This window comes from Drosophila kikkawai, chromosome 3L (assembly GCF_030179895.1).
Source record: "Drosophila kikkawai strain 14028-0561.14 chromosome 3L, DkikHiC1v2, whole genome shotgun sequence".
NCBI classification, from domain to species: domain Eukaryota; kingdom Metazoa; phylum Arthropoda; class Insecta; order Diptera; family Drosophilidae; genus Drosophila; species Drosophila kikkawai.
This window is the reverse complement of record NC_091730.1, coordinates 18,824,885-18,851,008: the sequence shown is the minus strand read 5'-3', so window position 1 is coordinate 18,851,008 and position 26,124 is coordinate 18,824,885. Positions and strand designations below refer to the sequence as shown.

The 26,124-nt window shown below is 41.1% G+C and overlaps 1 protein-coding gene across 2 annotated transcripts; it reads left to right on the top strand.

Annotated features, from left to right (window-relative positions):
• Window positions 1–11,893: 11,893 nt before the first annotated feature.
• On the top strand, window positions 11,894–25,115 carry caup (caupolican). Of its 2 annotated transcripts, XM_017160960.3 has the most exons (5): window positions 11,894–13,355; window positions 20,148–20,654; window positions 20,860–20,978; window positions 21,718–22,040; window positions 22,998–25,115. In XM_017160960.3, the coding sequence occupies exons 1-5, from the start codon at window positions 13,305–13,307 to the stop codon at window positions 24,107–24,109; spliced, it is 2,112 nt and encodes a 703-aa protein (XP_017016449.1). In that variant the 5' UTR covers window positions 11,894–13,304; the 3' UTR covers window positions 24,110–25,115. The 2 variants fall into 2 exon arrangements, with proteins under 2 accessions (XP_017016449.1, XP_070141782.1); XM_070285681.1 differs by lacking the exons at window positions 11,894–13,355; window positions 20,148–20,654; window positions 20,860–20,978 and adding an exon at window positions 21,238–21,389.
• Window positions 25,116–26,124: the final 1,009 nt, after the last annotated feature.

The window sequence follows — 26,124 nt, the reverse complement described above, 5'->3', positions numbered from 1 at the left end:
TGGCTTATAAAAGTCATATTAAAAAGAGAACTTGAGGGGATTTACTCGCTATTCATTAGGTTTGTACAAATAACTTGGGTTTTCTTGGGGGTTAAATAGTAGCCAAGGGCCAAGAAAATTAATGAAGGAAGGGGAAATTCATCTATTTACTAACCTAATGATCTTCTATACTATAACTATAACTTGAGAGATTAATTGATGTAGAAAATAGTAAATTAAATATAAAATCATTTGGAAAATGATGAAAAATAATTATATTAAGGGAATTACATCTTAACTCTTTATTTTCAGCACAAAAAACTATACTTTCTTCTATGAAAAACTATCTAGGCCAACTTACAAATCAAAAGTAAGCCAATAAATATAAATTATTCAAGAAAAAACCTCTCACTTTACCTGACTTTCCTTCATAACTTTTGTACATCTCACAGAAATAAAATAAAATAAATTAAATAAATCTTCTAAATACAAATAGCTTAAACTCATGGAATACTTCTTATTCAGGAAATCACTGTACCATAGCTGTGAGCAAATATGTTGCTAACCCCTTTTCTGTGTTGTTCCGTTAATTCACAAATATTTAAGCCAAACGAAAACACACAATGTTCGTGAGTCTTAAGCATAAACCATAGAAATCTGAAAGGCTAAGCCAAGGCTTTCTCTTATCCAAAAGCCTGCTTAAATACTCGAGTCTGCTCAAGCAATTAGTTGGCATTCAACGTTATTGATCCGGAAATGGTTGTGGGTTATATATTTTATTAAATTTTCACAAATTTTCATATTAATCGCAAATATTCACACTCAATTATAAAATACCAAAGAACACAAATTTGCCCCAACATAATGAAGGGAAAATTCCTTGAGACATGCCGACATTCTGCTGGAATAGACAGCCGACGCTGGAGTAGGAGGTATTTTTCGGTGGTGGATGCTGCTTCTGCTGCTGCTGCTGCTCCAAGATGCTACAAGAATGCAAAGTGTCATTTAAGTGAAACAAGACGAGAACAAACACAGAGCATCCTAGAAGAAGGGTTCCTTCCATGCCAGCCACCGAGACCAGCAACCCTTTGCCGGGGTGGCATTGCATCCTCGACCACGCAGCTTACTTACGCAGCTTCTATAAATTATAGCTGCCGCTTGTCATGTACGGAAATCCTTGTGTCAGTGCAGCCAGGATTCGGGATCCAGTCTCGAGACTCTGGGCACCAGCCTCTTCTGGTCTCCGGCTTCTGGCTTTGACAGAGCCCAGGCAGGGCGATACGTTTGTTTTCAACAGGATTAGAAATTCGTTGCAACGCACAAAAGCCTCAGGAACAATTCAAGCAGACACATCTCGCAACTATAACAATTAATATCCTGGAAATTGCATCGTGACATGAGTGTGTAGTCTGTCTATTCCGGCTGCTGCTGCCAGCCTGCCAAAGGAACAGCGCACACGAGGGCGTATACTTGATGGCGTATGCTAATTTCCCTAATGCCATCCTCGAGATTCGCACTGTGTGTATGTGTGTGTGTGAGTTATAGACTTAACTCATTGAGCAGCAACCCCTGATGCATGTCCTGGGGCAGGACTTGGCTTGAAAGGAAGTTGGCTGTAAGAAAATTATTTAATTAAGTGTATTTGGTTTGGTAATATTTTTGTTACTAATATATAAGTAGAGCTTATTAAAGCTAGTTTTCTATTTTAAGAAGCTTTTCTAGGAGACAATGTTGGCGATTTGTCAATGGTTTGTCTTTTTCTTTGAATAATTGATTACAGCCAACCAAAGACATTTCATCATCATCTATTACGTTCCACACGCCCCGGCTTAGAGTCATATTTAATGGACATGTATTGTGGCCGATCAATCATGACCGTACCTCCATGGGTCTCTCTCTCTGTCTTGGCTGTCTCCTCAAAAAAATTATTTTAAAGAAATCCAAAAAGAGGGGAAACTAAAAGCGCCCACGATATGTGGGACCAATGGCCACCTCTGTCAAGGCAGCTGATTATTCCCGGCATAGACACTCGCGTATACAAATGTATATTTAGACAAATGCCGATGATAAGACAAGCTAAAATAATTATGACCATTAGGCCACATTAGGCACTGGTGTTGGGATGTCTCCGCGATCGCGGCCACCTTGTGGGATAAATACTTGAGATTTCCCAAAAGATATTGGTCTGGGGAGGTGTTTAAATAGCAACACAAATTTAATGGACTGTTTTTCCGATATTTAATTGTGAGTTTAAGGGAGAGGAAGGTAAAATCAGCAAGGAAAGACATTTAATTTAATATTAAATATTTTAATACATGGTTTTTCTAAAGGATATATGAAAATTATATATATAAACAATGAAATTATATGGTTTAATAAAGAAAATTCTTTAAAGAAATGAATTCGAACTATTTATTGGTATGTTTAAATGAGAAACAACCTTCTGGTATTGTGCACTAAAGTTTATTTAGTATATAAGTTATTAACAAAGTATGATTTTGGGCTGAGTTATTTAAATTCCCTTTTAATTTACAATGCTTAAAATTTCTTTAAAATGTTAACTTTTGTATAATTTTCCCCTCTCATAGGACACTTGTATTTTAAAACAAATAAAACTGTGAGAGAGAGCGACATGGTATGGAGTTAATTATGCGGGACAGGAAAACGAATATTTTATTAATGAAATAGAATTTTTCACATCTTAATGAGATGGGTTTCGGGACAGAGGAAAATGTCGCCACATCGTCTGAGAGACATCACACAGGTTGCGCGTTTTTCCTGGGAATAACCCTCGGACTATGCACTTAATGGGTGTCTCCGATTCTTAGAGCAGGTATTTAAGATGCCCGATCCGATTTCAGCATCATCGGCATCTACTTGGCGGTCTAATTAACATGACAAAGAAATGTCACGTGTGGAAATTTATGGACAGCACTATGGAGAGCCCAGAACTCAGAACCGAACCGAACCGAACTGAGCTGCAAGGTTGCAGATGGCCGCGATAATATTTACGATGCCGTTTGATTGGTATACCAATCGATTTCCTTGCCGCCAATATTTCAACGTTCTCTGGTTCCTTAGGGTCTGGAATCTGGAGCCTAGAGCCTGGCACTCAGCTCGGCCCGGTCCCGGGCTGTCATTAAAACAGCTAATTTTATTGTGCGGCCGACATTTACTATCTGCAGGTTTGTCGCCGTCCCCAAAAGATACGAGTGTTCGAGTATCCGAGAGGCCGAGTATCTGAGAGGCCGGGTATCCATGTGGCGGAGACCCGCAGACAAGTTGGATCCAAGCTTCGACGCTCCTCACTTATCTTGTTCGAGTGTGTTATGGTCATCCATGATTTGTATTATACACGCCGTTTGAAATAAATTTAAATTGTCTTACCGATTTTTAAAGCAGCCTCGTCCCGATTTCGATTATGCGTTTTGTTAGACGATTTCTCTTATCTTAATGCGGAGACAGACTGTCTGGCGAGACTGTGACGGTGACTCTGACTGTGTCTCTGCTTAAGGTCCACACAAAAAAAACGAGGCAATTCTACACGATTCCGTACACCGACGCAGGCACCGATGCGGCATTGTTTAATGGAATTTTCTTGTAATGCATTCTGAAATTGGTTTTTAAAGTGCGGGTCCAACATTTAATTTGTTTGTTAATAGTTTCGAAATGCCTTTTTGCTGGCTGCACCCTTTTGCCATGAAAATCGAGGCGGCCATCGGTATCGCTATCTGTATCTGCATCTGCATCTGCAGCCGCATCTGCCTTCCTGCGTATCTACGGATATCTGGCCATAATATAGCCTGTTGTTGCTTAAATCGGGCGTAAGCGAATCAATTCTCATTTTAATTTATTGACACGAACACAAGCGCCATTGCCCGGACAACGGCTGACCGGAGTCCAAGGTCCGGACCGAGTCCGGGACTTGCCACCCCGCCAGGACCATCCTTTTACCCGGCAACATTGCACCAATTATACAATAACTCGACTACAATGCAATTTGCATTGTGCTGCAAATTGGAACTCCGTTGTCCGAGGGCCCAGCAAAGGAGGCACCATTTAATAAATGCGTATACGCCTCGTGGCCGCGGGCCATCCAGCGTCCTCCGTCCTGCGACTGGTCGCCAAATAGGTACATTAACTGCAGACCCAGATACTCCCAATATTACTGCCGGCTCTGAAGTCGGGCAAACGTTACACATAATTATTTATTGAATTTACGAACGCCACGGCCGCGTGTCGTATAATTTTATTTACCGAATGCAGGAGTGCTTTTCGTGGCAGACATTTATTCAGTTGGATTGGTAACGTAATATGTAAGTTGATCTGACACTCAAATGGATCTGAATTTATTTGGAATTTAGTTATAGAGAAGTGTTAAAATATAGACTTAGTATAGGTATTATTGGATACATAGAAAGCAAGGAATTTTTCTGACAATTTAATGTTTAAGAAATATATGATATATGATATATGATTCTTGAAAATAATCATACTATTCTGAAATTTTTAAAAGTTTAAAAAAGGTTTAAAGCCAAATTATTCTCTTAGTCTTAAAAATATTGAATATCTATGCAGAAAATTAATTTGGAAATTAAGAAAAACTAAAAATTCTAAATGACCGAACTCTACCCTCATTAAAATTCATCAAAAACACGAAAATAAAATACCAAGAATTATGATGGACACTTGCCGCTTGAGCCAAAGGAAAATCGAGTATATTCAAGGATCATTTTTCACAAAATTGACAGGGAAAACCCTTGGTATCTGCGATGCTCGCACTTTAAAACATTATGCCCGGCCAAGTGGGTCGCTGGCTTCTGACTCGCGACTAATCATCGTTAATGCCGAGACGATTCTTGTTTGCCTGAAGTGAACTCGGAACTCAGAACTGAGAACTGAGAACTGAGAGCTCGAGCCTGCATAATTGATGATTGCTTTTAAAATGCGCCGACGACATGCGACTGTTGTCACCGGAGGAGAACAATTTTTTACAGCCTGGGCATTTACACTTGCCCGCAATTAGTTTACGATGCTAATGCTGGCAGCCGTCTCAGCATTGTTTCAATTTGTTTTAATCGATTCGCGTTAATTTTCAAATCTCGTTTATACTTTTTTTTTCGAGCGACTTTCATAGGCGTTGGCCGACACAAATTGCTGACACTAACATGCACCTACATACCTTTAAGTAGTGTAATAATTATTTTAGTTTACTAAAAGAAGGAGAGTAGATTGATGGTTTAATACATATTGCGATTAAAATACAGGTTTATAGATATTCTAGAGCCTTGTTAAATATTCCTTAAAAATAGTTCTTTAATAATTATACCTGTATGTTTTCTCTGTCAGAAAAACGAAATAAACATGTTGAAAATAAAGTAAAGTACACTCGTTAGCCTGGGGAAATGAAAAACTGTGCGGAGTAAGCAGACACAGAGGGAACATCTAGTGCAACAGAACATGGAACTGACATCCCTCGGTGACTCGGTGTTCCGAAAAATGCACAACACGGGATGATGCACTAATTACTGCGATGCCAGGCGATGCGATACGCTAAACTGCTGGGGATTGGGATTGGAATTGGGTTTGGGAGGGAGGACAGGGCAGGAGTGTCGTACGTAAAGTGCCTGTCAAGGTGCGTCAACGGACATAAATACACACGCGGCGCGTCGTACGCATATTTCACTGACGCACTGTGCGATTTGCAAACTAATCTGCAATTTATTACGACCCTGCCAGCCCTGGCGACAGGTATGTACAGACCTATGTACTATATGTACTTGCACATTAAGTCGGAAGGCAGGCTAGCAATGCACAGAGGGAAAAAATTATATTAAGGTCATAAGGAAAATGTTATTTTTAGTTAATTTTTTGTACTACAGAGTGGGTTTATCATAAATTCGAGTAATAAATTTGATAATTAAATACCAAAATAAAGCAAAATCTTGAATCTACCTACCCTTCATAGGGGCGCTGTTTGGTAAAAAGTTTGCTTGCTTAATTTGGTATTAAATATATATAAATTCCTATATTTAATCCCCATTTAAGCTATATTTTTTCCAAGTGAATGCCATTCGTTATTCACGATCCACACTCGTAGACGCTTTTCGCATTGCAACCGGCAATTGGCCTTAACTTGGCCTGGCAACTCGTCAAAATGATTTATTTTTGATAAATTGCCACGGCCTCCGCCGATCCACGAGATGCAGCGACAACGCGGCAATTTTGCAAATGATTTACACGGAATGACACGGAATTTAATTTCGAAATTCGCAAATGTTGTTCACTTTGGGTGGCAAACATGAATCTCGCACTTCTCGCACTTTTCGCGCACGGGAGGGCGACATTGGCTTCGTTGGCATTTCCTCTTAAGGGATAAGCAGATATTATTTATAATTGTGCTATCACAGTCAATCCGTCATGCAGGTCTCTCGCCGAGGTCTATCTATATAAAGTGTCTATTTATAATGCCCCCACTCGTGATTTATGCAAATAAGAGTGTTAAATGCCCTAAAGAAGCTGTCACATAAATTAACTTGGCAACGTGAGTGAGCCTAGGAATTAAAATATATTTACATATTTCTGCAGGAAAATATATTATAGAGCTATTTCTTTTCTTGGTTTTTAATTTGTGAAATAAGCATTCCCTCCAATTAGTTTCTATAAAGTCAAGTACTTGCCATTTGACAAGCTATTGGCACATTAGCTTGTCTGCTTCAAGTTCGTAATTATCCTCTTTCGTAGCATACTTTTTTGTTGTTGTTGCTGCTGAACAACTTTTGGGTAATTTGAAAAACTTTGTATATCCTTGAACTCCTTTCGCTGTTCGGCAGTTCAGGTGTGCACTCAAAAGCTTGTCTGTCAGTCCCTCTAGAGGGACTCAAGTTTGGCAACATCGAGGCGGGCCACGTCGGTGGCCAAAACTTTTCCCTGTTCGAACGGAAGCGCAAAGGGCACACAGCCACGATTGCAGTCAATTAAGCAGACCGAAAGTTGGCTAATTTAGATTTATTTTTATCCCTTGTCGTTGTATAAATGTTAATTGCAATTATTATATTGTGTGGAAGGTATGAGGTGTGTGTGAGTTGAGTATGAGTTACCTGTAGTTCTGGCAAGGGAAATAATGAAAGAAAAAGTTTGTTAGGGCTATAAAATATTTTTAAACTGCAAAGTATGCATACAAAATATCTTAAAATATCTTTTTTTATAAGGAATAAATATAGAAATGCATCATATCAAATGTATAAACTTAAATTCTAATTATTTCTGGTTTCTAAAGCAACCTATTCATTTCTAAGTGGAGAGTAACTTGGACAGTTTCTATACATTTATTTGTATCCTCAAAGTGTTTTATTTTTACTCCTAAAACTGACTGTTTATAGTCTGTTTTAGTCTAATTTTACCTAAGCTTCTAAGTGTTTTAAGGTATTTAATTTTGATAAAATACATATAATACTTCTTGAATAAAAAACCTTTCATAAAATATATTAGAAAAACTCTATTATTTATCTTTATGAATTTATTTTCTTATTTTAATCTTGCTTTTTTAAATATTTTATTTGAAATACAACTCTTTAAACCTTTCTTGTGCATAAATTAAATTAAATTGTTTCCCTCACTTCCCCCCATTAGCTTTACTAGGTGACTCCGCTTTCCTTTTCGTTCTTCCAATTTATTCAGCTCTCCATTAAATCACAATTAGAATCGAGTGCTGACACTTCAAGCCACTTCCGACGTGCTAATCATTCCAAAACACCTTTGGAAAGAGTAGATCCCGAGTTTGAAGACCCCACGACCGTCGCGACGGTGTGTGCCGCATGTGGCAATGCCGGTCGTGACGCATGCCACCGTCGCCCTGGACGGACAGCTGTCCATACAAAGCATCTACTTATAATTGCCGTGGGTTAGAGATACCCCAACACACATATATACATATAATGTATATATGGGCACTATTAGTCCCGAAGCCGGGAATTATCACGTGCGACAGCGACGGGGCTTGGCACCGATAATTCTGGAGCGGGTCGCGCCTCGAAAACCAATTGGAGGCAGCCAGAAATCACGGCAATTGTTGCGACAATCAATCGTGACTGCGGATGGGATGTCGATGTCAAAACGCCGACAAAAGGGAACGCACGCGCAAAGAATTCGGAGGAAAGGGTCCCGGAGTTCGTAGTCCGGCGACCGGAGACCCCATTCCCTTACCAAATCGGGCTCTAACACAACGCGGATGCTTTTGACGGCGATCGGCACTTGAACCACAAAGAGCACCGATTTGTTGATTTGTTTTGAAAAGTGAGTAAATAAGTATGTTTCCATTTATGAATGTTTGGAGAATGTTGTGTGCGCTTTTGTTCTGTTTGATCAGCAATTTCATTTCGAGTGCGTCGATAAGATGGCCAGGTGCCGATATCGCCCAGATAGTGGCGGCCACTATCAGGGAAAAGCTGATAAAGTTGAACGCTGATTGGTAAGCACCTCCCACACCTGCCACCATCTTCCACCTGCCCGCACCTGAGTTTCCGCTTGAAAATGGTGGCTCTGCTATTATTTGCCCGAGGATTATGGCAATTTGTAACAGAATCTTTAGTGTTGAAACACAGAACATGGCTCCCCTTGGAGTCGTCGGTGGGTTTGAATTCAAAGACAGGTCGAGGCACAAGCACACATGGAGGAAATGTTGTAAAAAACATTATTCTTATGTTTAGAATTTATAGCTCTGAAATATAATTAAAGAGTTTTATATTTTTGTAGTATTTTAACATTTTAAAATATTTTTAAGGGGTTTCTAGGATATTTTTACTACATTTCAAGGGGTTTCCAAGGGGTTCAAGGGGTGTCCAAAAAAGGACACCAAATTTACCCTTTATTCCTTAGTTAGAAATGTTAATTATGATCTTAGAACACATATTTAGAAGTACCAGCAGTTGAAACTTAAGAACAATTACAAATAAATTGTTTATTTTCTTGAATGATGCCTAATTCTATTAATTTATTCTTCAAGTGCATCCCATATACAAACAAAAACAAATTCATTTAAAGCAATTTGCATGGGCGAGTCCTTTTTGTGCTTGTTCCGGTGACTTTATCGTTTATCGTTTTGCGAAAAGGATTTTATTATATTCAGAAGAGCACTATCCTTGCTGCTTCGCTTGTGTGTATGAAGAAGATTTTTCGCCGAGAAATAAAGCCTGCTGTTGCTGCTGCTGCTGCTGCTCCTGGGTGTTTGTGTGGGTGTATCTGTTCATCTGTGTGTGAGTGTGCCACATACTGAAAAGCGACAATTTCATGTCCAAATGCTTTCCAGGTGACATGAAACAACACTTAAGTAAGAAGCCTTTCGGGGGGACTGGCAGGTGGAGTTGCCTGCAACTCTGCATGCCACCCCTCACACACACACACACACCAAGGACATACATTAGCAGTTAAATTTGTACACATTTATTAGAGTGTATGTGTGTGTGTGTGGGAGCCTGAACCAACGCACCTGGCATCTGCATAGGAAGAAGGAGCAGGCAGCAACAAAAGAGTAATACTCTCTTAACGCCAAAATCTACATTTAAATTGTTTTCAATATAATCTGCATGTCCTGTCCACCGAGTGAAGAATGTTCGAGTTTGTGTCGCACTAAATGAAAACAGAGCTCACTGGCTATGGGCGTCCTGGGGATCCTTGGCGACATTTATGGTGACAGGCGAAGCGGCGACATGTGCCACAATTCGCATATCGAAAATCATTTTGAAAATCACTCAAAGGAATTGAGAGAAAGAGGGACACGAAAGGATTTAGGTCTTTTCCAAGTCTGGAAATGAGTTATTTATTTAATCGTATATTTTTTGTATGAGATAAATATGGAGTTTAGAATAAGATGAAGGGGATTTTTGTAAAAGACAAAGAATACAAATTATGGAAAATGTAAGTATAAGAAATATTGCATTTTAGTATTAAGAATAAATGGAAGTACATCGTTTTTTTTTTTATTCAATATTAGTTTAGATATTGAATGTCTTGAAAAATATAAATATCAGAATTTGCAAGCAAATTTTTAGACATTTTTAAGTGTTTACATATAATCTACAATATACTACAACGTTCCTCTATTTTTACCAAATCAAATCATACAAAATCAATAACTCTTTTCATTATTTTCAAGTTCAAAACACTTCGTTTTCTATTTCAAAAATAAATACTTTATATTAGAGCGGCTCTCGGCCATGTGCATCCTTGCCAGTTGGCTGGCTACTCCCCGATCCTGTGAAGTGGGTTTAGAATTTCGTGGCGCCGTCGAGAGCAACGTCCAGCAAACTGAGTGTAGAATAACCATAACGATCATGAGCCCAGAGCAGGCTGTCACTTTTCCCGAAAATACTTTGCCCCTCAGCTCATTTACATACGAGTGCATTTGTAAGTACCAGAAAAAAAGAAGGAAAAATAAGGAAAATTACAAAGGGACACACATGTGCCTCGCTCTTGAGTTTGAGATGCCTTGCTCACATTTATAATAAATGGCAGCGCGTTAACACCCCAAAACATCAAAATACTCATTTTACAGAAATTCCCCAAAAACGCTCCCCTCTCTCCGCAAGCATTAATTAGAACGAGGACTCTCAAGTGGACTCAGCCACGCCCTCGTCCTCGTTTTCGTCTTCGTCCTCGGATCGAATGGAATCGGGAATTGTTTATTTGTTTGTTTTATTTTTCCCCCATTTTCGGTTTCTTGTTACGATTAGCTAGTGCCAATTAGCTGGGATTTTCGGTGGGGAGACCTTGAATTCAAGTGGGCCAATTTCTATATTCTTTCATATTTATGAAATGTTTCAAATACTTTCTTTGAAATTCTCAATTTTCAACACTAATTAATAATATAATGTCTGACATTTATTTTAGCTTATTTTTTAAAGATTTATTAAAGTTATTCCCAAGGGCGAAAATATGTTTTCTTTTTCTTTATATTATTGTTAATTTATGTATTTGTCTTACAAATACTTGAACTAATTTTATTTGATGTTCTGTGTTGTCTGCATTTTTGATTTGTGAAAGAGGAAAACATTTTCAACATGTGTTTTTTTCATTATATTAAATTTTTGGCATTTTCCATAAGAAAATAAACACAATTATTAATTAAATAACAGACTTATGTAACAAATGGAATGCAAATAAAAACGTTTATATTTTTAGCTGTGTTTTTAAAATATTTAAAATTTGTATAAATTAGAAATCTATGTCATAAAAATATATTAAAATGTTTGAGAATCAAAATCAATGAAAAGCAATATTTGCTGTATTTTTAAAATGTTTGGTTTATTTTATATATTTTAAAATTGAAAAACACTTCCTCCAATAAGTCTTGATATATCCTTTTAATTATTAATGAACCGATATTATCCCATTTTGGCCATTTTCTCACATACCAACTCTTGTGTAATTCCCAAGTTATTTTCCCAATTATTTTTTATCAATATCGGGAAAATTCTTAGACAACTTTGGTTATAGAATCCAATTGGGAAGGAAGCCTTTCGATCGTGGTCCGCCATCAAATCGCTTCCAATGCCGCACGAGAGACAGAGGGGAACGACGACAGAGAGAGAAAGAGCGAACGACTTTCCAGTGCTTGGAGGAGGGCGTTCTCAAAAAGAGCAACAACAGCCCCAGTGAGCGGAATCTATCTCGCTTACCCACCACCTCTTCCGGCGAGAGTAAGCGCAATGGCAGCTATTCGGCTCTTCCTGTCTAATTGGAATGCTGGCCAACCAGAGCGCTTGCCCTCTTGCTCGCTCTCTAGAGCATGGTGCAGCCGAGAAGAAGAGTATGTGCAGCTGCTATCTCGCTCTCACGGAAATGGGCTCTCTCTGTCACGCACAACGGCGCTGCTCGCCGAGCGGCGACCGAAAAACAGTTTGTTTCGAAAGTTTGTTGCGAGTAGGTGCGGCGCATCTTCGCATCCTCGCATCTCTGCCGTCGCGTCGTCGCTCGAGAGTCGAAAAAAGGCAGGCCGAAAAACGAGTCACAGTCGGAGTCGCAGTCACCGTCACTGGCGGCCGTGTCACCGTTCGTTCCGTTGAGATCCCGCTGACAGGTTGCGGAACCCGTTTTACTAGAGCGTCGCCAGCGAAACGGATCGGCAGATGCAACCGCCGTAAATAACAAAAAAAAAGTGCGTGCAATGGTTGAAAAATACAAGTAAAAAGAGACGAAATCTAAGCTGAAACTTTGGAAAACTGTCCTCAAACCGGAAATGGGGAAACCCTAACTCAGAGAACCTAAAATAAAATCCAAAAACTCTTGATAGAAATTGGTATAGTGAAGACTTGAAAGCTGAAAACTAAGAAAACAGCTAAAAAAATAATGGCTTCTGCTAAAAAATATAAAAACTATATAAATAAATAATATCTAATAATCAAAAATTATAATAATGAATTAAAAAAAACTATAAAAAGGTGTTTAGTTTAAAAAGACTGCTTGAAAAATATAGTTTAGCATAATAAAAAATATTTATATATTAACAAAAAATATAAAATAAACTGATGTATAAATCTTACGAGTTTAACTCTTAAGAGTTTGGTTTGTAAAATCAAAGAAACATTGAAAATATAGCCAGCTTAAACCCTAAATCAGGACTTAATCCAAGGGGATTCCTCTACAAAAAAGCAAACAAGAACCCGCGCCGACGTTCTTCAAACTGAAGCCGCGAACATTTGTACTTGGAGCATAAATCTGTTTGCGGGCCAAACACTTGAAGCCATCGGGGTTTATTTTTCAAGCCGCCAAAAGAGTCAAAGCCAGAGTCAATACAACAACAACAACAACAACTACAAGAAAAATGAAGTAAAAACGGATAAACGAATAATAAAAAAAGATCAGCAAAATCACACAAAACAAACAAAACATTTTCCGGCTCCGGCGACATTAACAGAACTGCTCGACATCGACAATTTGTTTTATCAATTTTCAACAAGGCCAACAGCAAGCAAGAGCAGCGGCAACAGCAACAACAACCATCAGCAACAAACAACAACCTACAACAACAACAATAGAGCAACACCCAACAAGCCAGGAAAACAACAAAAGCGCCCAAAGTGCTTAGCCGGCGAGCACGCACGCCGAAAGCCGCCCACACGACCTCCCTTAACTCCCACAACCCATCAGCTACCCAGCTACAACCCCCAAGCTTGTCGCCAAGCCCCCAACCCCTTTTGGTTCAAGGGCTCCGTCAGCAGCATCCCACATCCTAGGACACCCCACAGTGAAACCCCGCATAGAGTGAATCCGCGTCCCTTTGCCTTTATTTTAATCCACGAAAAGCCAGTGAGTTGGCGGGCGCAACAATGGCTGCATATGCGCAGTTTGGATACGCTGGCTACCCGACGGCAAATCAGGTGAGTTTACCTTTAAAGCTGAACATTTGATATGTAAACCATTTATTTTTATTGGCGAAACTCGCTAAGCCCAGAGCTTAACTCTTTGTTTGATTTTCTTTAAAGATGTAAAACGATTAGTTTTTATGCGATTTGGTTTGTGAATCAAATGAAATTTGAGATAGATTCATTTAGGGAAGGGCTTTGTTATGATACTATATTTTTAAAGATTATTGATTCGTTTCTAAAATAAAGCCTTTCTTTTAAATTTTATCAGATTAATTTTTATAAAAGCCTAACTATTTTTAAACTAGTTTTCTCTGCTTTGAAAGTTAAAGAATTTAAAGTTTATGGGAAATCGAATCGAAAATCTTTAAAAATATGTTAAAATTCCTGTAAATACTCTACATATATGTATATCTGGTGTATATTTTTAAAGTAAACTTTCTCAAATTTAGATAATTACTTTAAAAAAAGACTCATCAATTCCGCTTTCAAAAAGGATTACAATGTTAGTCATACAACTTTGTTAATATTATCAAAACGGCAAACAATACAGACATTTTCCACCTGGAAAAAATATTTCATTACAAAATTACACCTCAAAAACGAGTTAAACTTATTAAAAAAAAAAACAATCAAATTAATGCATTTATAAAATATTGCTACTGCTTGGCAATTAATTTAAATACGCATTTGATTGAAACACCGCCAGGTATAATTTATTTGTTTTTATTATTTAGAGTATATATCAACATATATATTTATTATATTTTGATTTACAATTCTGTCATTTCAAACGCGCCAGTTTTCAGTTTAAAATAAATATTATTTGGCACACACCGAGGACATGAAAGCGACCAGAAATTTAGTGAGTCAGTCGAGGTTTTGGCATGTGCGAAGGAAATCTTTAATGCTGTCGGGGAAAATTTAACTTTAAATTTACATTTTACTGGGGCTGAGGCGACACATGAATATTCAGGCGGCGGCTCCTGCTCCTGGATCCGTATCCATATCCATAATGGCCGGCCCCCCGCGCTGCCGCCAAGAAATGTTTCACAATTTAGGACAGCCGTTGCCGCCGCCTTGGATGCACCATCTCCGCTCTCCCCTCTCCCCCGATGCCAAAGTCTGGTCATAATTACCCGGTATTCCGGGCTCAGTAATTCAAATTAGTTGGCCAAGGGAGCTGGGCCGAAACACTTGCCACTACAAAGGCCCTCTGCCGATATGCTTTGTATAATGCCTTGTTCGACGTCCACTGTGTGGTCTAATGCGTCAATGCTAGACTTGTGCGTTTATCCTGCAGCCAATACATGCCCCTCAATATATACATATTCATATATATAAACATAAATATATCAGGCCACGATGGCCGGCATAAATTTATGCTAATGAAGCCGGCTGAGTGGTGGACCATTTATTATAATACTCGTATGCAAACTTGGTAAATTACAATAATTAAAATAATGAACGCTCAGATTATCGACTATAATTATGGCTGCCAGGCCGTGCAAAGCCTGGGCATCAGGATCGATTAAAAGCCTCCTGGATTTTGTCATCGTTTTGACTCATTTGCATTCCGCTCGCAGCCCAGAACACAGGAAGCCATTCAGTTTAGTTTTAGCCACTAAGCCCAATTAAAGACTGGTAGGTAGATGCTATCGGGGCATCGACTTGCTGCCAAATTTATAAACCCACCATATTAATGCAGTGCACATCGAATTCATTAATTTAATTTTAATTTCAACGCCAAGACGGCATTCCAAAAATGACACAAAAAGCGTCCACTCATGCAATACGAGTATATATGAATTTAATCAACGGCTGACGGCCGGAGGAACTGAGAGGAGCACATCGGGAATTCTCGACTTCCCATGCGAGCTGTTCACGCATTTCATGGCGAAATAACTAAAATTCTAAGGCCGCAAAAAAGCATTGCAAGGAGCGTCGGCGACATCGAGTCCTGCCCGGATGGATCCCTGGTCCTATAAGGCAGCGCGGCGACAGCGAGAAAAAACTAATATTTCGCCGTGTGCATTCCATAATTGATTTATGAATTTTTAATGCAAACATTGAGACCGCAGTTGGGAAAGAGTTGTTCCGCCGTTCGAACTTAATTCAATAAACGAGGAGCGCGCGCAGCACAGTCAGAAAGCCACAAGCAACTTATTCGCATTAGCAAAAACTCACTACAGGGCTGTCCTGCACAGAGAGAAAACAAGACAAGATGAATTTCTAAGCAAAAAATATTAACTCTTTTTAACTAATTATATTTGTAAATAATTTTCTGGATTTTCATTATAAAATTAATATAATTTTTGTTATATTAAAGAAAAAGGATCAATTTATAAAAGTAGAATGCGGACAGAGAATAAAATTAAATACCTTAAAGACATGTAATTCAAACTTGGCATTATTCATAAAACATTTATTTATTCTTCTATTTAAAAATATTATTTCATGAAGAAATACTTAATTTTTGAGAAATCATTGCTGAAAACACCGAAAAATTACTTTGTAATAATTAAAGAAATTTTAATAACTTCTAAATAAATCATATTTAAAGTATTAACTACTGAAAATCTTCAGTTATTGTTGAGAAAGTCACATCATAACGCTTTTTCCGCTGTGTGCTTTCAAGAATGGGGTTTTCTGTATGAATATGGCGTACTCGTTTGGCAGCGCAATCCTGCGGATGAATGTGAGAATATGCCAAAACCAAATCCAAGAGGCAGAGTCGCCTCCCGAGGTGGAGCAGGAGGAGTCGCCTTCGAATGCGATTCCGATTGCGACTGGGACTGCGACGGCAAACATGTGTTTGTTTGTAGAGGGACTTGGTCTCCTGGCAGCTTCTCCTTCTGGCTCCTGGCTTTCGGGCTGTTCGTCTGGGATCCTCGCATTTTCGCTTATTGTTCCGGAGCTGGCGTCAAGGCGCCCCCCCGCACCCAAAGAGACCCATCCCAATATAGTACAAGCCAGGAGCAGGAGCACCAATCGCCTTTGTTTCCCAGTCGTTGTTAGGAGTGCAAAAACAAAAATCCATAAACGCATCCCAGCGGTAGCAGCAATAACAAAAACAATACCGAAACGGCAGCAAAACCAATAACCACAACAACAGCAACAACAACAAGAGCATATAGTACAATGCAGCAGAAAATGCTCCAGCGCCGATCTCCTTTGTCTTTGCCCTGGCTATATGCGTACTAAATGCACTGAGAAAAATAAGGAAATTAATTGAATGAAAGGGGAAATATAAATATTTATTGGGTTAAACAATAATGCTTATCTAATATATATTTTAAGAAAATTCTACACATTTATTAAAATAGAAAAGCGACAAGTATTATATATGATCTAAGAAATTTTTAATTAACTCAAGGGGATATACTTTCATTTACACAAATGGAATTATACTAAATAGGAAGAAAAATATTGGAAAATATTTCACTAAAACCTATAAAGTATTTTAGAAAATATCACATTTAATCAGCAAACCTTTATTCATTTTAATATTAATATTTTTTAATATTTTACAATCATTATAATCGAGATAACATGTTCCTTTTTCTGTTAAATAAATGAATGAAGAAGACACATTTCCAAAGATAAGCCTATACTAACAAAAATACAATATTGTATAAATATATATATATATTTTTTTCTTATTTTATATATAAATAATCTTTTAAAAGTGTACATTTTTACATTGTAATATTAATTCTTACAGTGCAGCTAACCATACTCGTGCGTTCGTGAAACGAGGTATGGGCATTTGGTAGGCGGTTTCGTGAGCTTTAACATAAATCATAAAATTAATAACCGTAAAGTGACGGCACCAGTTTTCCCAACATCTTGGCCTGCACCGGGTGCGGGTGGCCATCTGTGCCGCACCAGACTCCGCATCTGCATCTGCTCCGCGTGGATATGGGCACTTCAAAGGCAGAGAGATAGAGATTTACACGATGTCCATGCCGGTTCACCCGAATTACGGTCAATGAATATTCGCATTTTTTTTTCGCTTGCTTAGTTCAGTTTTAGGGTTTTCTTTTTCTAAGACTTTCGCTTGTCCAGCTGTTTAGCAGATTTAATGTTTTCGCTGCAAGGTTGACTTGCCACTTTGAACTCTGTTCATGCCGCATTAAAATCAGGCTTTTATTATGCATTTGAGTTAGTTGTCTGCCCTTTGGAGGTTTTTCATAGTTGCAATTAGTGAGAAACATAGTCGAGCTTCATTGATAATTGTTGCAGGTCTCAGACATTGCTTTGGATATTAATTATAAAATTAAATTATGTCCATCGAGCAATATATGTTCTCGCTTTGCTTTTATTATTGATGATGATCCTTTTCATTATAATTTTAAATAACAAGTTATACTTTTGACAGATTTATGACTAAGGAGGATTATCAACCATATAAAGCATTTATCACATTTTATGGCTGTACTAAAAATTACCTGAAAAAAACATGTAATCTGTTTGTTAGTTTTTTATTACGGCTAAGGGATTTATTAAGCCCAAATAAATATCAGAAAGGCTTGAAATAGCACCACAAGTAATAAATTTATATAAACCCAATTTAATCCTTAAATAAATATTTAATTCGCTGCCTTTAAAGTACCTTAAATCCTTTATAATGTAAATATTTCTTAGAATTTCTGCAAAACGAAGAAAGTTTCTGTTTAAAACGTCAAGCAAATGAAAAGTGTCCTTCACTGAAACGATCAAGTTGGAGATGGAGATAGCCCCCGCAGCCGCAAGTGTGAATATAAAATATTCCCTTTGTTGGCAAATGGGATGTCCGGGAGGAATATTCCCTTTTTATTAAACTTGCCGCAATTTGACACCGCCTGCGAGCTGTCCGAAAAAGTCATAAAAGAGCGCACAACTTTAAGACAACATTTAGGAGCTGCCAACAAGTTTCTGCGTTTCCGCGGAATAGAAACCCAAACCCAAAGTCGGGACCAAACTCAGAGTCCAGTCCTCCAGAGGAGTGTGGCCATGTGGCTTATCCTATCTGCAGTCACCTTGCGATAAACTCGGCGGCAGGGCGCTCTTCGCTGCACTTCCTGCGATTTTTCAGCAGAGTGGGTGAGTGGGAACCATTAAAAATAAACTGACTTGCGTGCCGATAATAAGCACTGTTCCCTGGCTGCCGGTTCCCCAGCCTTCATCCGAACCTGACCAGCCAAGCCAGTTCAGTCCAAGTCCAGGTCCAGGTCCAGCCGTCGTTGTGGTCGTCGTCGTCGTCGCCGATATGTGTTTTTTATGGGCGGCCACAAAAACTGAAATTGATGTTCGAATCGCATAAAAAATAAAGAATAATAAGAAATGAGCGCGCCCAGCGTTTTGTACATTAGTGGAGACAGTCGGTCGACTCCTCTGGGCCACTTGGCTCCGACCATTCATTCAGAATTCATTAGATTTCATTCATGAAACACCTTAATTATGCAACAATTTTCCTGCCTGGCCCGGTGGCTTGATTCGCTCTCTCTCTCTTGGTTTTTGGCGTTGGCGCGAAATTGCCCCTCGATTAGATAGCCAGCCAGGAGGTGTTGGCGAATCAGCTCGTTTAGCCACGAATTACCATTATTATTTAAATCGGGGATGTGCAGTAGCCATCGAAGGCGGAGAAATGGTAGCAATTGTGTTCCTTTCCGAAACACCTCATTATTGTAAATCCGATTTTGAAGCGCGTGAAGTGAACTTGACTGACAGATCATCATATGGGGCGACCTTCTATTTACACTTTGGCTTTCCAATCGATTCGGGCAATCTCAGAATCAGAAGGCTCTCAAAGGTTCGCTGCGGATATTTGGGTTTGGAATTGGGTTCGGGGAGGGGAGGTCTGGATGATCCTACCTGCGTCCCTCATCATTTGATGCCGTGCCCATACCCGCTCGATCGATCGGTCCACTGATACTCACGGGCCCGAGCACAGAACCCTCTTCAAAGATCCCCGATCCTCGGGACCGAGACCGAGACCGAACGGAGCGGTATCTCAAATCTGACTGTGATAAATTGAAAATTAATGAAGTGAAAATAGATGGAACGGATCGCAAAATGCGCCAGGCCAATAAAATATTTTGACATTTGGAGTTATCATCTTAATCTGCTTTGTTGATTTCGACCTGGTCGGCAGGGACATGCCTTTGCGCTTACCTCTCAGCGGCGGCCCTTGCTCCGAAGTCGCTTCTCTTATTTTATTTTATTTTATTTTATTTTATTTATTTTTGGTTGGTTTTTGGTCCTGCAAACTTCACCTGTTCGTGCACAGTGAGAAATGTATATTAAATTGGGAAATATTTGAATTTAAAGTGGAATATATTTGGGATATTATTTTAAGGAACTTGTTCCTTAAATCACTTGAAGTTTTATTCTAAAAATATGTTACTTTTCTCCTTGTTATTTTTATTTTCATTAAAGTTATTCAATACTTAAAATATTCTTAAATAAATTACCTACTTCTGGGGATCAAACATGATATAAAATAATATAAATAGGATTAGAAAAGGATAACAGATCACAGAAAGCTATAAGGTGAACAACCAGGGGAATATTGGATCCTTAAATATGTATTTAACTTCGAGGTATTGAAAAATATATTAAGTAAATTATGGTATTTTCTTGGGCTTAAATGATAATTCAATAATAAAATCGTTTAAAATAATACATTAAGTAAATATTGAACTATTATTATGATTGCCTCAGTGTATAAAAGGTTTCGGGTCCAAGGCTCTATATTTTTTGGGTTTTTGCTGAAATGTGCTCTTTTTCTTAACGCTGGCATCTCTCTTGGCATCTCTCTTGCAGCTGACGACCGCCAATACCGACAGCCAGAGCGGCCATGGCGGCGGTTCGCCGCTGTCCGGGACGAACGAGGCCTCGCTGAGTCCCTCGGGCGGCTCGACGGCCACCGGCCTGACCGTCGGCCCTTTGAGTCCAGGTGCCGTCTCCCAGTCCTCGCACCATGCGGGTCACAAGGGTCTGTCCACATCGCCGGTGGAGGATACCGTAGTTGGCGGTGCCGAGGTGCCCGGCGGCCTGTCATCTGCCGCTGCTGCTGCCGCCGCCCAGGATATGGCCGGCGGGCGTGGGGGATCCTGCTGCGAGAACGGCAGACCCATCATCACTGACCCGGTGTCCGGCCAGACGGTCTGCTCCTGCCAGTACGATCCGGCCAGGCTGGCCATTGGTGGCTACTCACGGATGGCACTGCCCTCCGCCGGCGTGGGCGTCTACGGTGGCCCGTATCCCTCGAACGACCAGAACCCCTATCCCAGCATCGGTGTGGACAACTCGGCGTTCTACGCACCTCTGGTAAGGATGGGACACAGTGGGGAGGTGCTGCTAATTGGCTTTGTTCAGTCAGCGGAAGTCCGCGCAAATGCAAGTCGACAGCCGGAGCAGATATCAGCTCGTTAGGCTGGCAAGCAGTAACTTGTAACTGCCACGATTACCTGCGGGGCTCCCGGGACTTACACACGCTGAGGGATCTGCCACTAATTCGCCATTCCAATTGCAGAGCAATCCCTACGGCATCAAGGACACCAGTCCCAGCACCGAGATGAGCGCCTGGACCTCGGCGAGTCTGCAGTCAACCACCGGATACTATTCTTACGACCCCACGCTGGCGGCCTACGGGTGAGCATTTCAGAATTAAGACGTTTGGCTTAGCATTAAGCTCAGGGTGAAGGGAAGTACAGTGGGACTGGGCTATAGGAAACTGATTAATAAATAATATTACGTTAAACTATTAATACAGAAATCTTTAGAGAATTCAGAGCAATTAGAAAATGAAATGAAAAGTAGGCAAGGTAATATTTTTAGTATTCTATTTTCATGGCTGGTGCTTACAGGTTTGTCATTGTCCAAATAAATTATATTTAAAGTTAACTTCAAGCTAAAGAAATAGTAACAAAGTTCCACCAGAGCGAAGCCGCACTGTACAAATATACAAATGGGAATCTTAAGTGGGCTTAAAATGTTGCCATGGGACAAAAACTTTCTCGTCGTGTCGTCTGCCGGGTTTCTTTTTATTTATCGCTTAAAAGGGTATGTCTGGCTTAGAGTTTGGGCCCCGAAGCGCGGTTCTGGCTGAAACAGAATACCATTTTGCCATTTTACCATTTAACCATAGTTGCCATATACTGTTGACCTAGACGAGAGGAAGTTGCAAATGCATTCCGCTCTATTCCCTCCCCCGATTCTCGATCCTTATCAGCGGCCAATAACTGATTATTGGCCTTTAAGGTGTGCGGTCTATTTACCTGAAAAGCTGATAGCTGGCCGGAAAATATGTAGTTGTGGCAAGCAAACTCATTAGTGGCCCTGATAGGGCGTAGCATTTGTTGATTCAAGCTGTTTGATTTCTGACCCGCAGATACGGACCCAACTATGATCTCGCCGCCCGGCGGAAGAACGCCACCCGCGAGTCCACGGCCACGCTGAAGGCCTGGCTGAGTGAGCACAAGAAGAATCCGTATCCCACGAAGGGCGAGAAGATCATGCTGGCCATTATCACCAAGATGACGCTCACCCAGGTCTCCACCTGGTTTGCCAATGCCCGACGGCGGCTGAAAAAGGAGAACAAGATGACCTGGGAGCCCAAGAATAAGACCGAGGACGATGATGATGGCCTCATGTCGGACGACGAGAAGGAGAAGGATGCGAGCGATGGCGGAAAGCTGGCCAGCGAAGCCTTTGGTGAGTTTTTAGCCCCTTTCCACAGCTCTCTCATTTCCTGACCGCAATTAGTAGTCCTCGACGAGATCTCTTTGTAATTTCTTGAGCCCCCGAATATTGTTTTCCAAACGCCTTGCCCCATTGATTCGTCGCTTGGCTTGGCAGACCCGCCTCCTCAGCAGATTTGTGGCACTGGGCTTTTAAGTACAATTTATGTGGCGAGGCGAATGTTATGCAACATTCGTCTGCCCGCCGTCCGACTTCAGTCCGGAGTCCATAGTCCGTCGTCCGTTTATTTGTCTGACTGCTTAGGCGACATCCTCCCCGGAAGTTGACAGCACATTGTTGGCAAAGTGGCCTTGCGCCCGCACTCCGATTCTTAGTTAAGCACAGAGAGAAAAAAGGGTGAGATTGTTGTCATAAAAATATAATATTATTACATTTATTAGGTAGCTTTATTAGTAAAAAATTATTACTTGCAATTTTGTAATAGAAATTATCGGAGCATAGGTATTTTTTACTACATAAACAAACTCATTAGAAGTATTATTATGATTTGACATAATAACCTCCCACTTTCTCCCTGTGCATTCCGACTCCAAAGTGGCCTTGTTCGAGTTGGCGACACATAGAATTTAAGAGAACCGAGGGGGGAACACTGGGACGGGGTGGGGAACTTGGGGCGGTAGTTGGCGGAAACTCGAGTATTTTGCTGCTGAAAGCTTTCTCCGCTGGCTGCCGAGGAGGGTTGCACGCATCAACGCCCACCAACAATTTCAAGGGTTTTTGCCTTCGCCACTGACTCGGGCTTGGGCCCTGCCAGCTGCCAGCTGCCAAGTTCCACCTCCTGGAAGTGCCAAGTTTTGCAGTCCTCTAAGAACTTGTCTGCTTCCTGCCTGCGACTCGAAATTAATTAAATTTATTTTGTGTCTCCACACGGTCTCTCTTTCCCTCTTCGTTTCGACTTCTAATCTGCAGATCCGGGCAGTCAACTCATCAAATCCGAGCTGGGAAAGACGGAGAAGGAGTCGGAGAGCGTCGACCAGAAGCTGGACCTCGAACGGGAGCCGCACAATCTGGTGGCCATGCGGGGCCTGGCTCCGTATGCCACTCCACCCGGCGCCCATCCCATGCATGCGGCCTACAGCTCGTATGCGCAATCCCACAACACGCATACGCACCCCAATCCCCATCCGCACTCGCATCCGCATGCCCAGCAGCTACAGCTCCACCAGCAGCAGCAGCACCAACAGCACCAGCACCAGCAACAGCACCAGCAGCTCCAGCAACAGCAGCAGCTCCACCAGCAGCAGCTGGAGCAGCCATACTACCATCCCGGCTACGGCCAGGATGCGGAGTCGGCGGGGGACTTTGCGGCCCAAAAAAACCCGCTGAGCAGAGACTGTGGCATCCCAGTTCCGGCGAGCAAGCCCAAGATCTGGAGCGTGGCCGACACAGCCGCCTGCAAGACGCCGCCGCCCACCGCGGCGTATCTCGGCCAGAACTTTTATCCGCCGGCGGAGCAGCTGCACCACCACAGCCACAGCCAGCACCACCACCAGCAGCAGCAACAGCAGCAGCAGCAGCTCCACTCGATGGAGCTCGGTTCGCCGCTGAGTATGATGAGCAGCTACGCCGGCGGATCGCCATATTCGCGGATACCTACGGCGTACACCGAGGCCATGGGCATGCATCTGCCCACCAGCAGCAGCAGCCATTCCGGGAGCAGCAGCAGCTCCTCCTCCGGCAAGGTGGCGCCCACCCCTATCAGCGTCCATCCGCATCCACGGCCGGTGGGGTTTCCCGAGATTCAGCCCGATACGCCGCCCCAGACGCCGCCCACTATGAAGCTGGGGGGAGGCGGCCACAACAGCAGCAGCGGGAGCAGCAGCAGCGGCAGCAGCCACAGCCACAGTTCCTCGATCCATTCCGCTGCTCCGGTGACGGTGGCTTCCATGGTCAACATTTTGTACAGTAACGAGGCGGCGGCAGCTGCGGCGGCGGGCTACGGCCACGTACATGGAGTGGGGGGACATGGTCACGGAGTGGGGCATGGGGCCTACCTAACGGAGGGCCGTTCCGGGTCGTAAGCCCGATGGACCGTGGACCAGTTACCAGATACCAAATAGAAAAGCGAAACTATTTACACATTTCGATGGCGGGACAAGTGCAACTAGGCGACTACGATTACGATTACGATAACGATTACCAGATAGCGATAACTACACTAATTATTTTGCAATAAATGTAGCTTAAGTACGGCAATAAAACTTTATTTCCTACCATATCATAGATTATTTCGCTTTATAACTTTAATTAGCATATTTACACTCGGCCGCTGAAATAATTCAGAGACGACGCTGCGACGCACACACGTCTCCGTATCCAAAGGGGAGAACTGGAAGTGGCTGTGGCTGCGGATTTCGTGGGGTGGAGCCGGAGCCGAAGCACCCACTTTGTCATGTTCTACGTGCGGGCCTGAGTCACCCGACTTGGGGTTTAATGACTCGAAATAAACGCACACCACACGCTCATTCATCTTTCCGGAGGCGAGGCGAGGCGAGGTGGGGAGTGGAGTCTTGGGCGTCACACCAATAATATAATAATGCCAGCTCTTACTACTCCACCGCGCCATAAATCAGCAGAACCAGAAACAGAAACAGAACCAGAATCTTTGTCTTAGCCTGGCACTAACATTTCCTACCTTAAGTGCTTAATCCACACTACTTAATAATTTTAAACGGCAGCCGCATTTAGATCTTAAGCAACCTTCAAGTTGTATTAATGCTAAATATCCTAAATTATACACCCCGTAAGACTCTTAATAGTTAGCTTAAGACCCTTTTGCCTAACCCTTCGACTCTATATTCTCTCGGCCAAATAATTAAGCCACACACACATAAATAGTTACTTAATCGTAAAACATGTAATTAGACATCTTACGCGTTTGATATATTTGTAGAGGAATTTAAGTATCTGTGATATATGCATATAAACGTACTAAACAAGCAATTAGCTGCGGTCATTTAGTTAATTCACACATACTTCTTATACATACTAAATGCGAAAAATGCACAAGCAACTGGTTCGAGACACTTCTAATGGCATACATTTTGTAATTGTAAATAGTATTTATGTAAATTTGCAAATTTAATGATAAATAAAGTTGAATTAATATCATTGACGGGGTTTTCTTTAAGCTTTTTAAATGATTTTTTGATGGATTTGCAAGGGGGAATGGTATGAATAGTGAATTTAATCGGGTAATCCAGTAGAACTTGGTTACAGAATTATTTAAATATTTCAAATAAAATTTTAAACCATTTATTACAATATCTCTCCTCCCTCTACCAAGTTTTAATACAATTTTTGGCTGATGATCAAGCATCGAAATCCCTTCGGAATGATAAATATATACATTCATATACCCTTATACAAGTATTATAAATAAATCTGTGCTCTCGGCGACCCACTGAACCTAATTAATCGCAGCCAATATGGGAGCGGTCGCATTTTTCGAAGAAATATATAGATATAGATACATTCAATCACGCGGGCCTCTTGTGTGCCGTGTGTGTTAGTGTCGTGTGTCACATCTATAAATGAAAGTAATAAATCGTCGGTGTCGCATTATAATTATCGACCTACCCATAACCGCTCGGCAGCGGAATTCCACGGATTCGGACAATGTCGAGCTCTGTAATTCGGATTGACAGCTGATCCCTTTATAAGTGCCAAGCAAACATAATGATCACAATATATACATACTATACTGAATGCATATGGAAAGAGTTGGCCCAGTGGCTACCTGTGCGTAACCGTCGTCGTCGTCGGCGGCGGAGGAGCAACTTCATTTTATCAGATTGATATACTTCCCCGGCTGACATGTGCCTAATTAGTGTGACTCCGTCAACTGGGGTTTCTAAAGAAGCAGATCGAATGGGTATAAGTTTTAAGATTGTTATAAGCAGGGGCGGAGACATTTTTAAAGAAATTCAGGAGGCAGTCAAGGTAAGCAAAATCGTATATAGAAATGTTAAACTTATTAGAAAATGTCACAAAGAAAATAAAAAACAATTTGAGAAGCCTGATATATATTATAATT

What these genes read in the sequence shown, in the direction of transcription:
- caup (XM_017160960.3), top strand. Translation starts at nt 13,305, where the DNA reads ATGGCTGCATATGCGCAGTTTGGATACGCTGGCTACCCGACGGCAAAT. An exon ending in GCTACCCGACGGCAAATCAG is followed by an intron (nt 13,356 to 20,147) that starts GTGAGTTTACCT and finishes TCTCTCTTGCAG; the next exon opens with CTGACGACCGCCAATACCGA. An exon ending in CGGCGTTCTACGCACCTCTG is followed by an intron (nt 20,655 to 20,859) that starts GTAAGGATGGGA and finishes TTCCAATTGCAG; the next exon opens with AGCAATCCCTACGGCATCAA.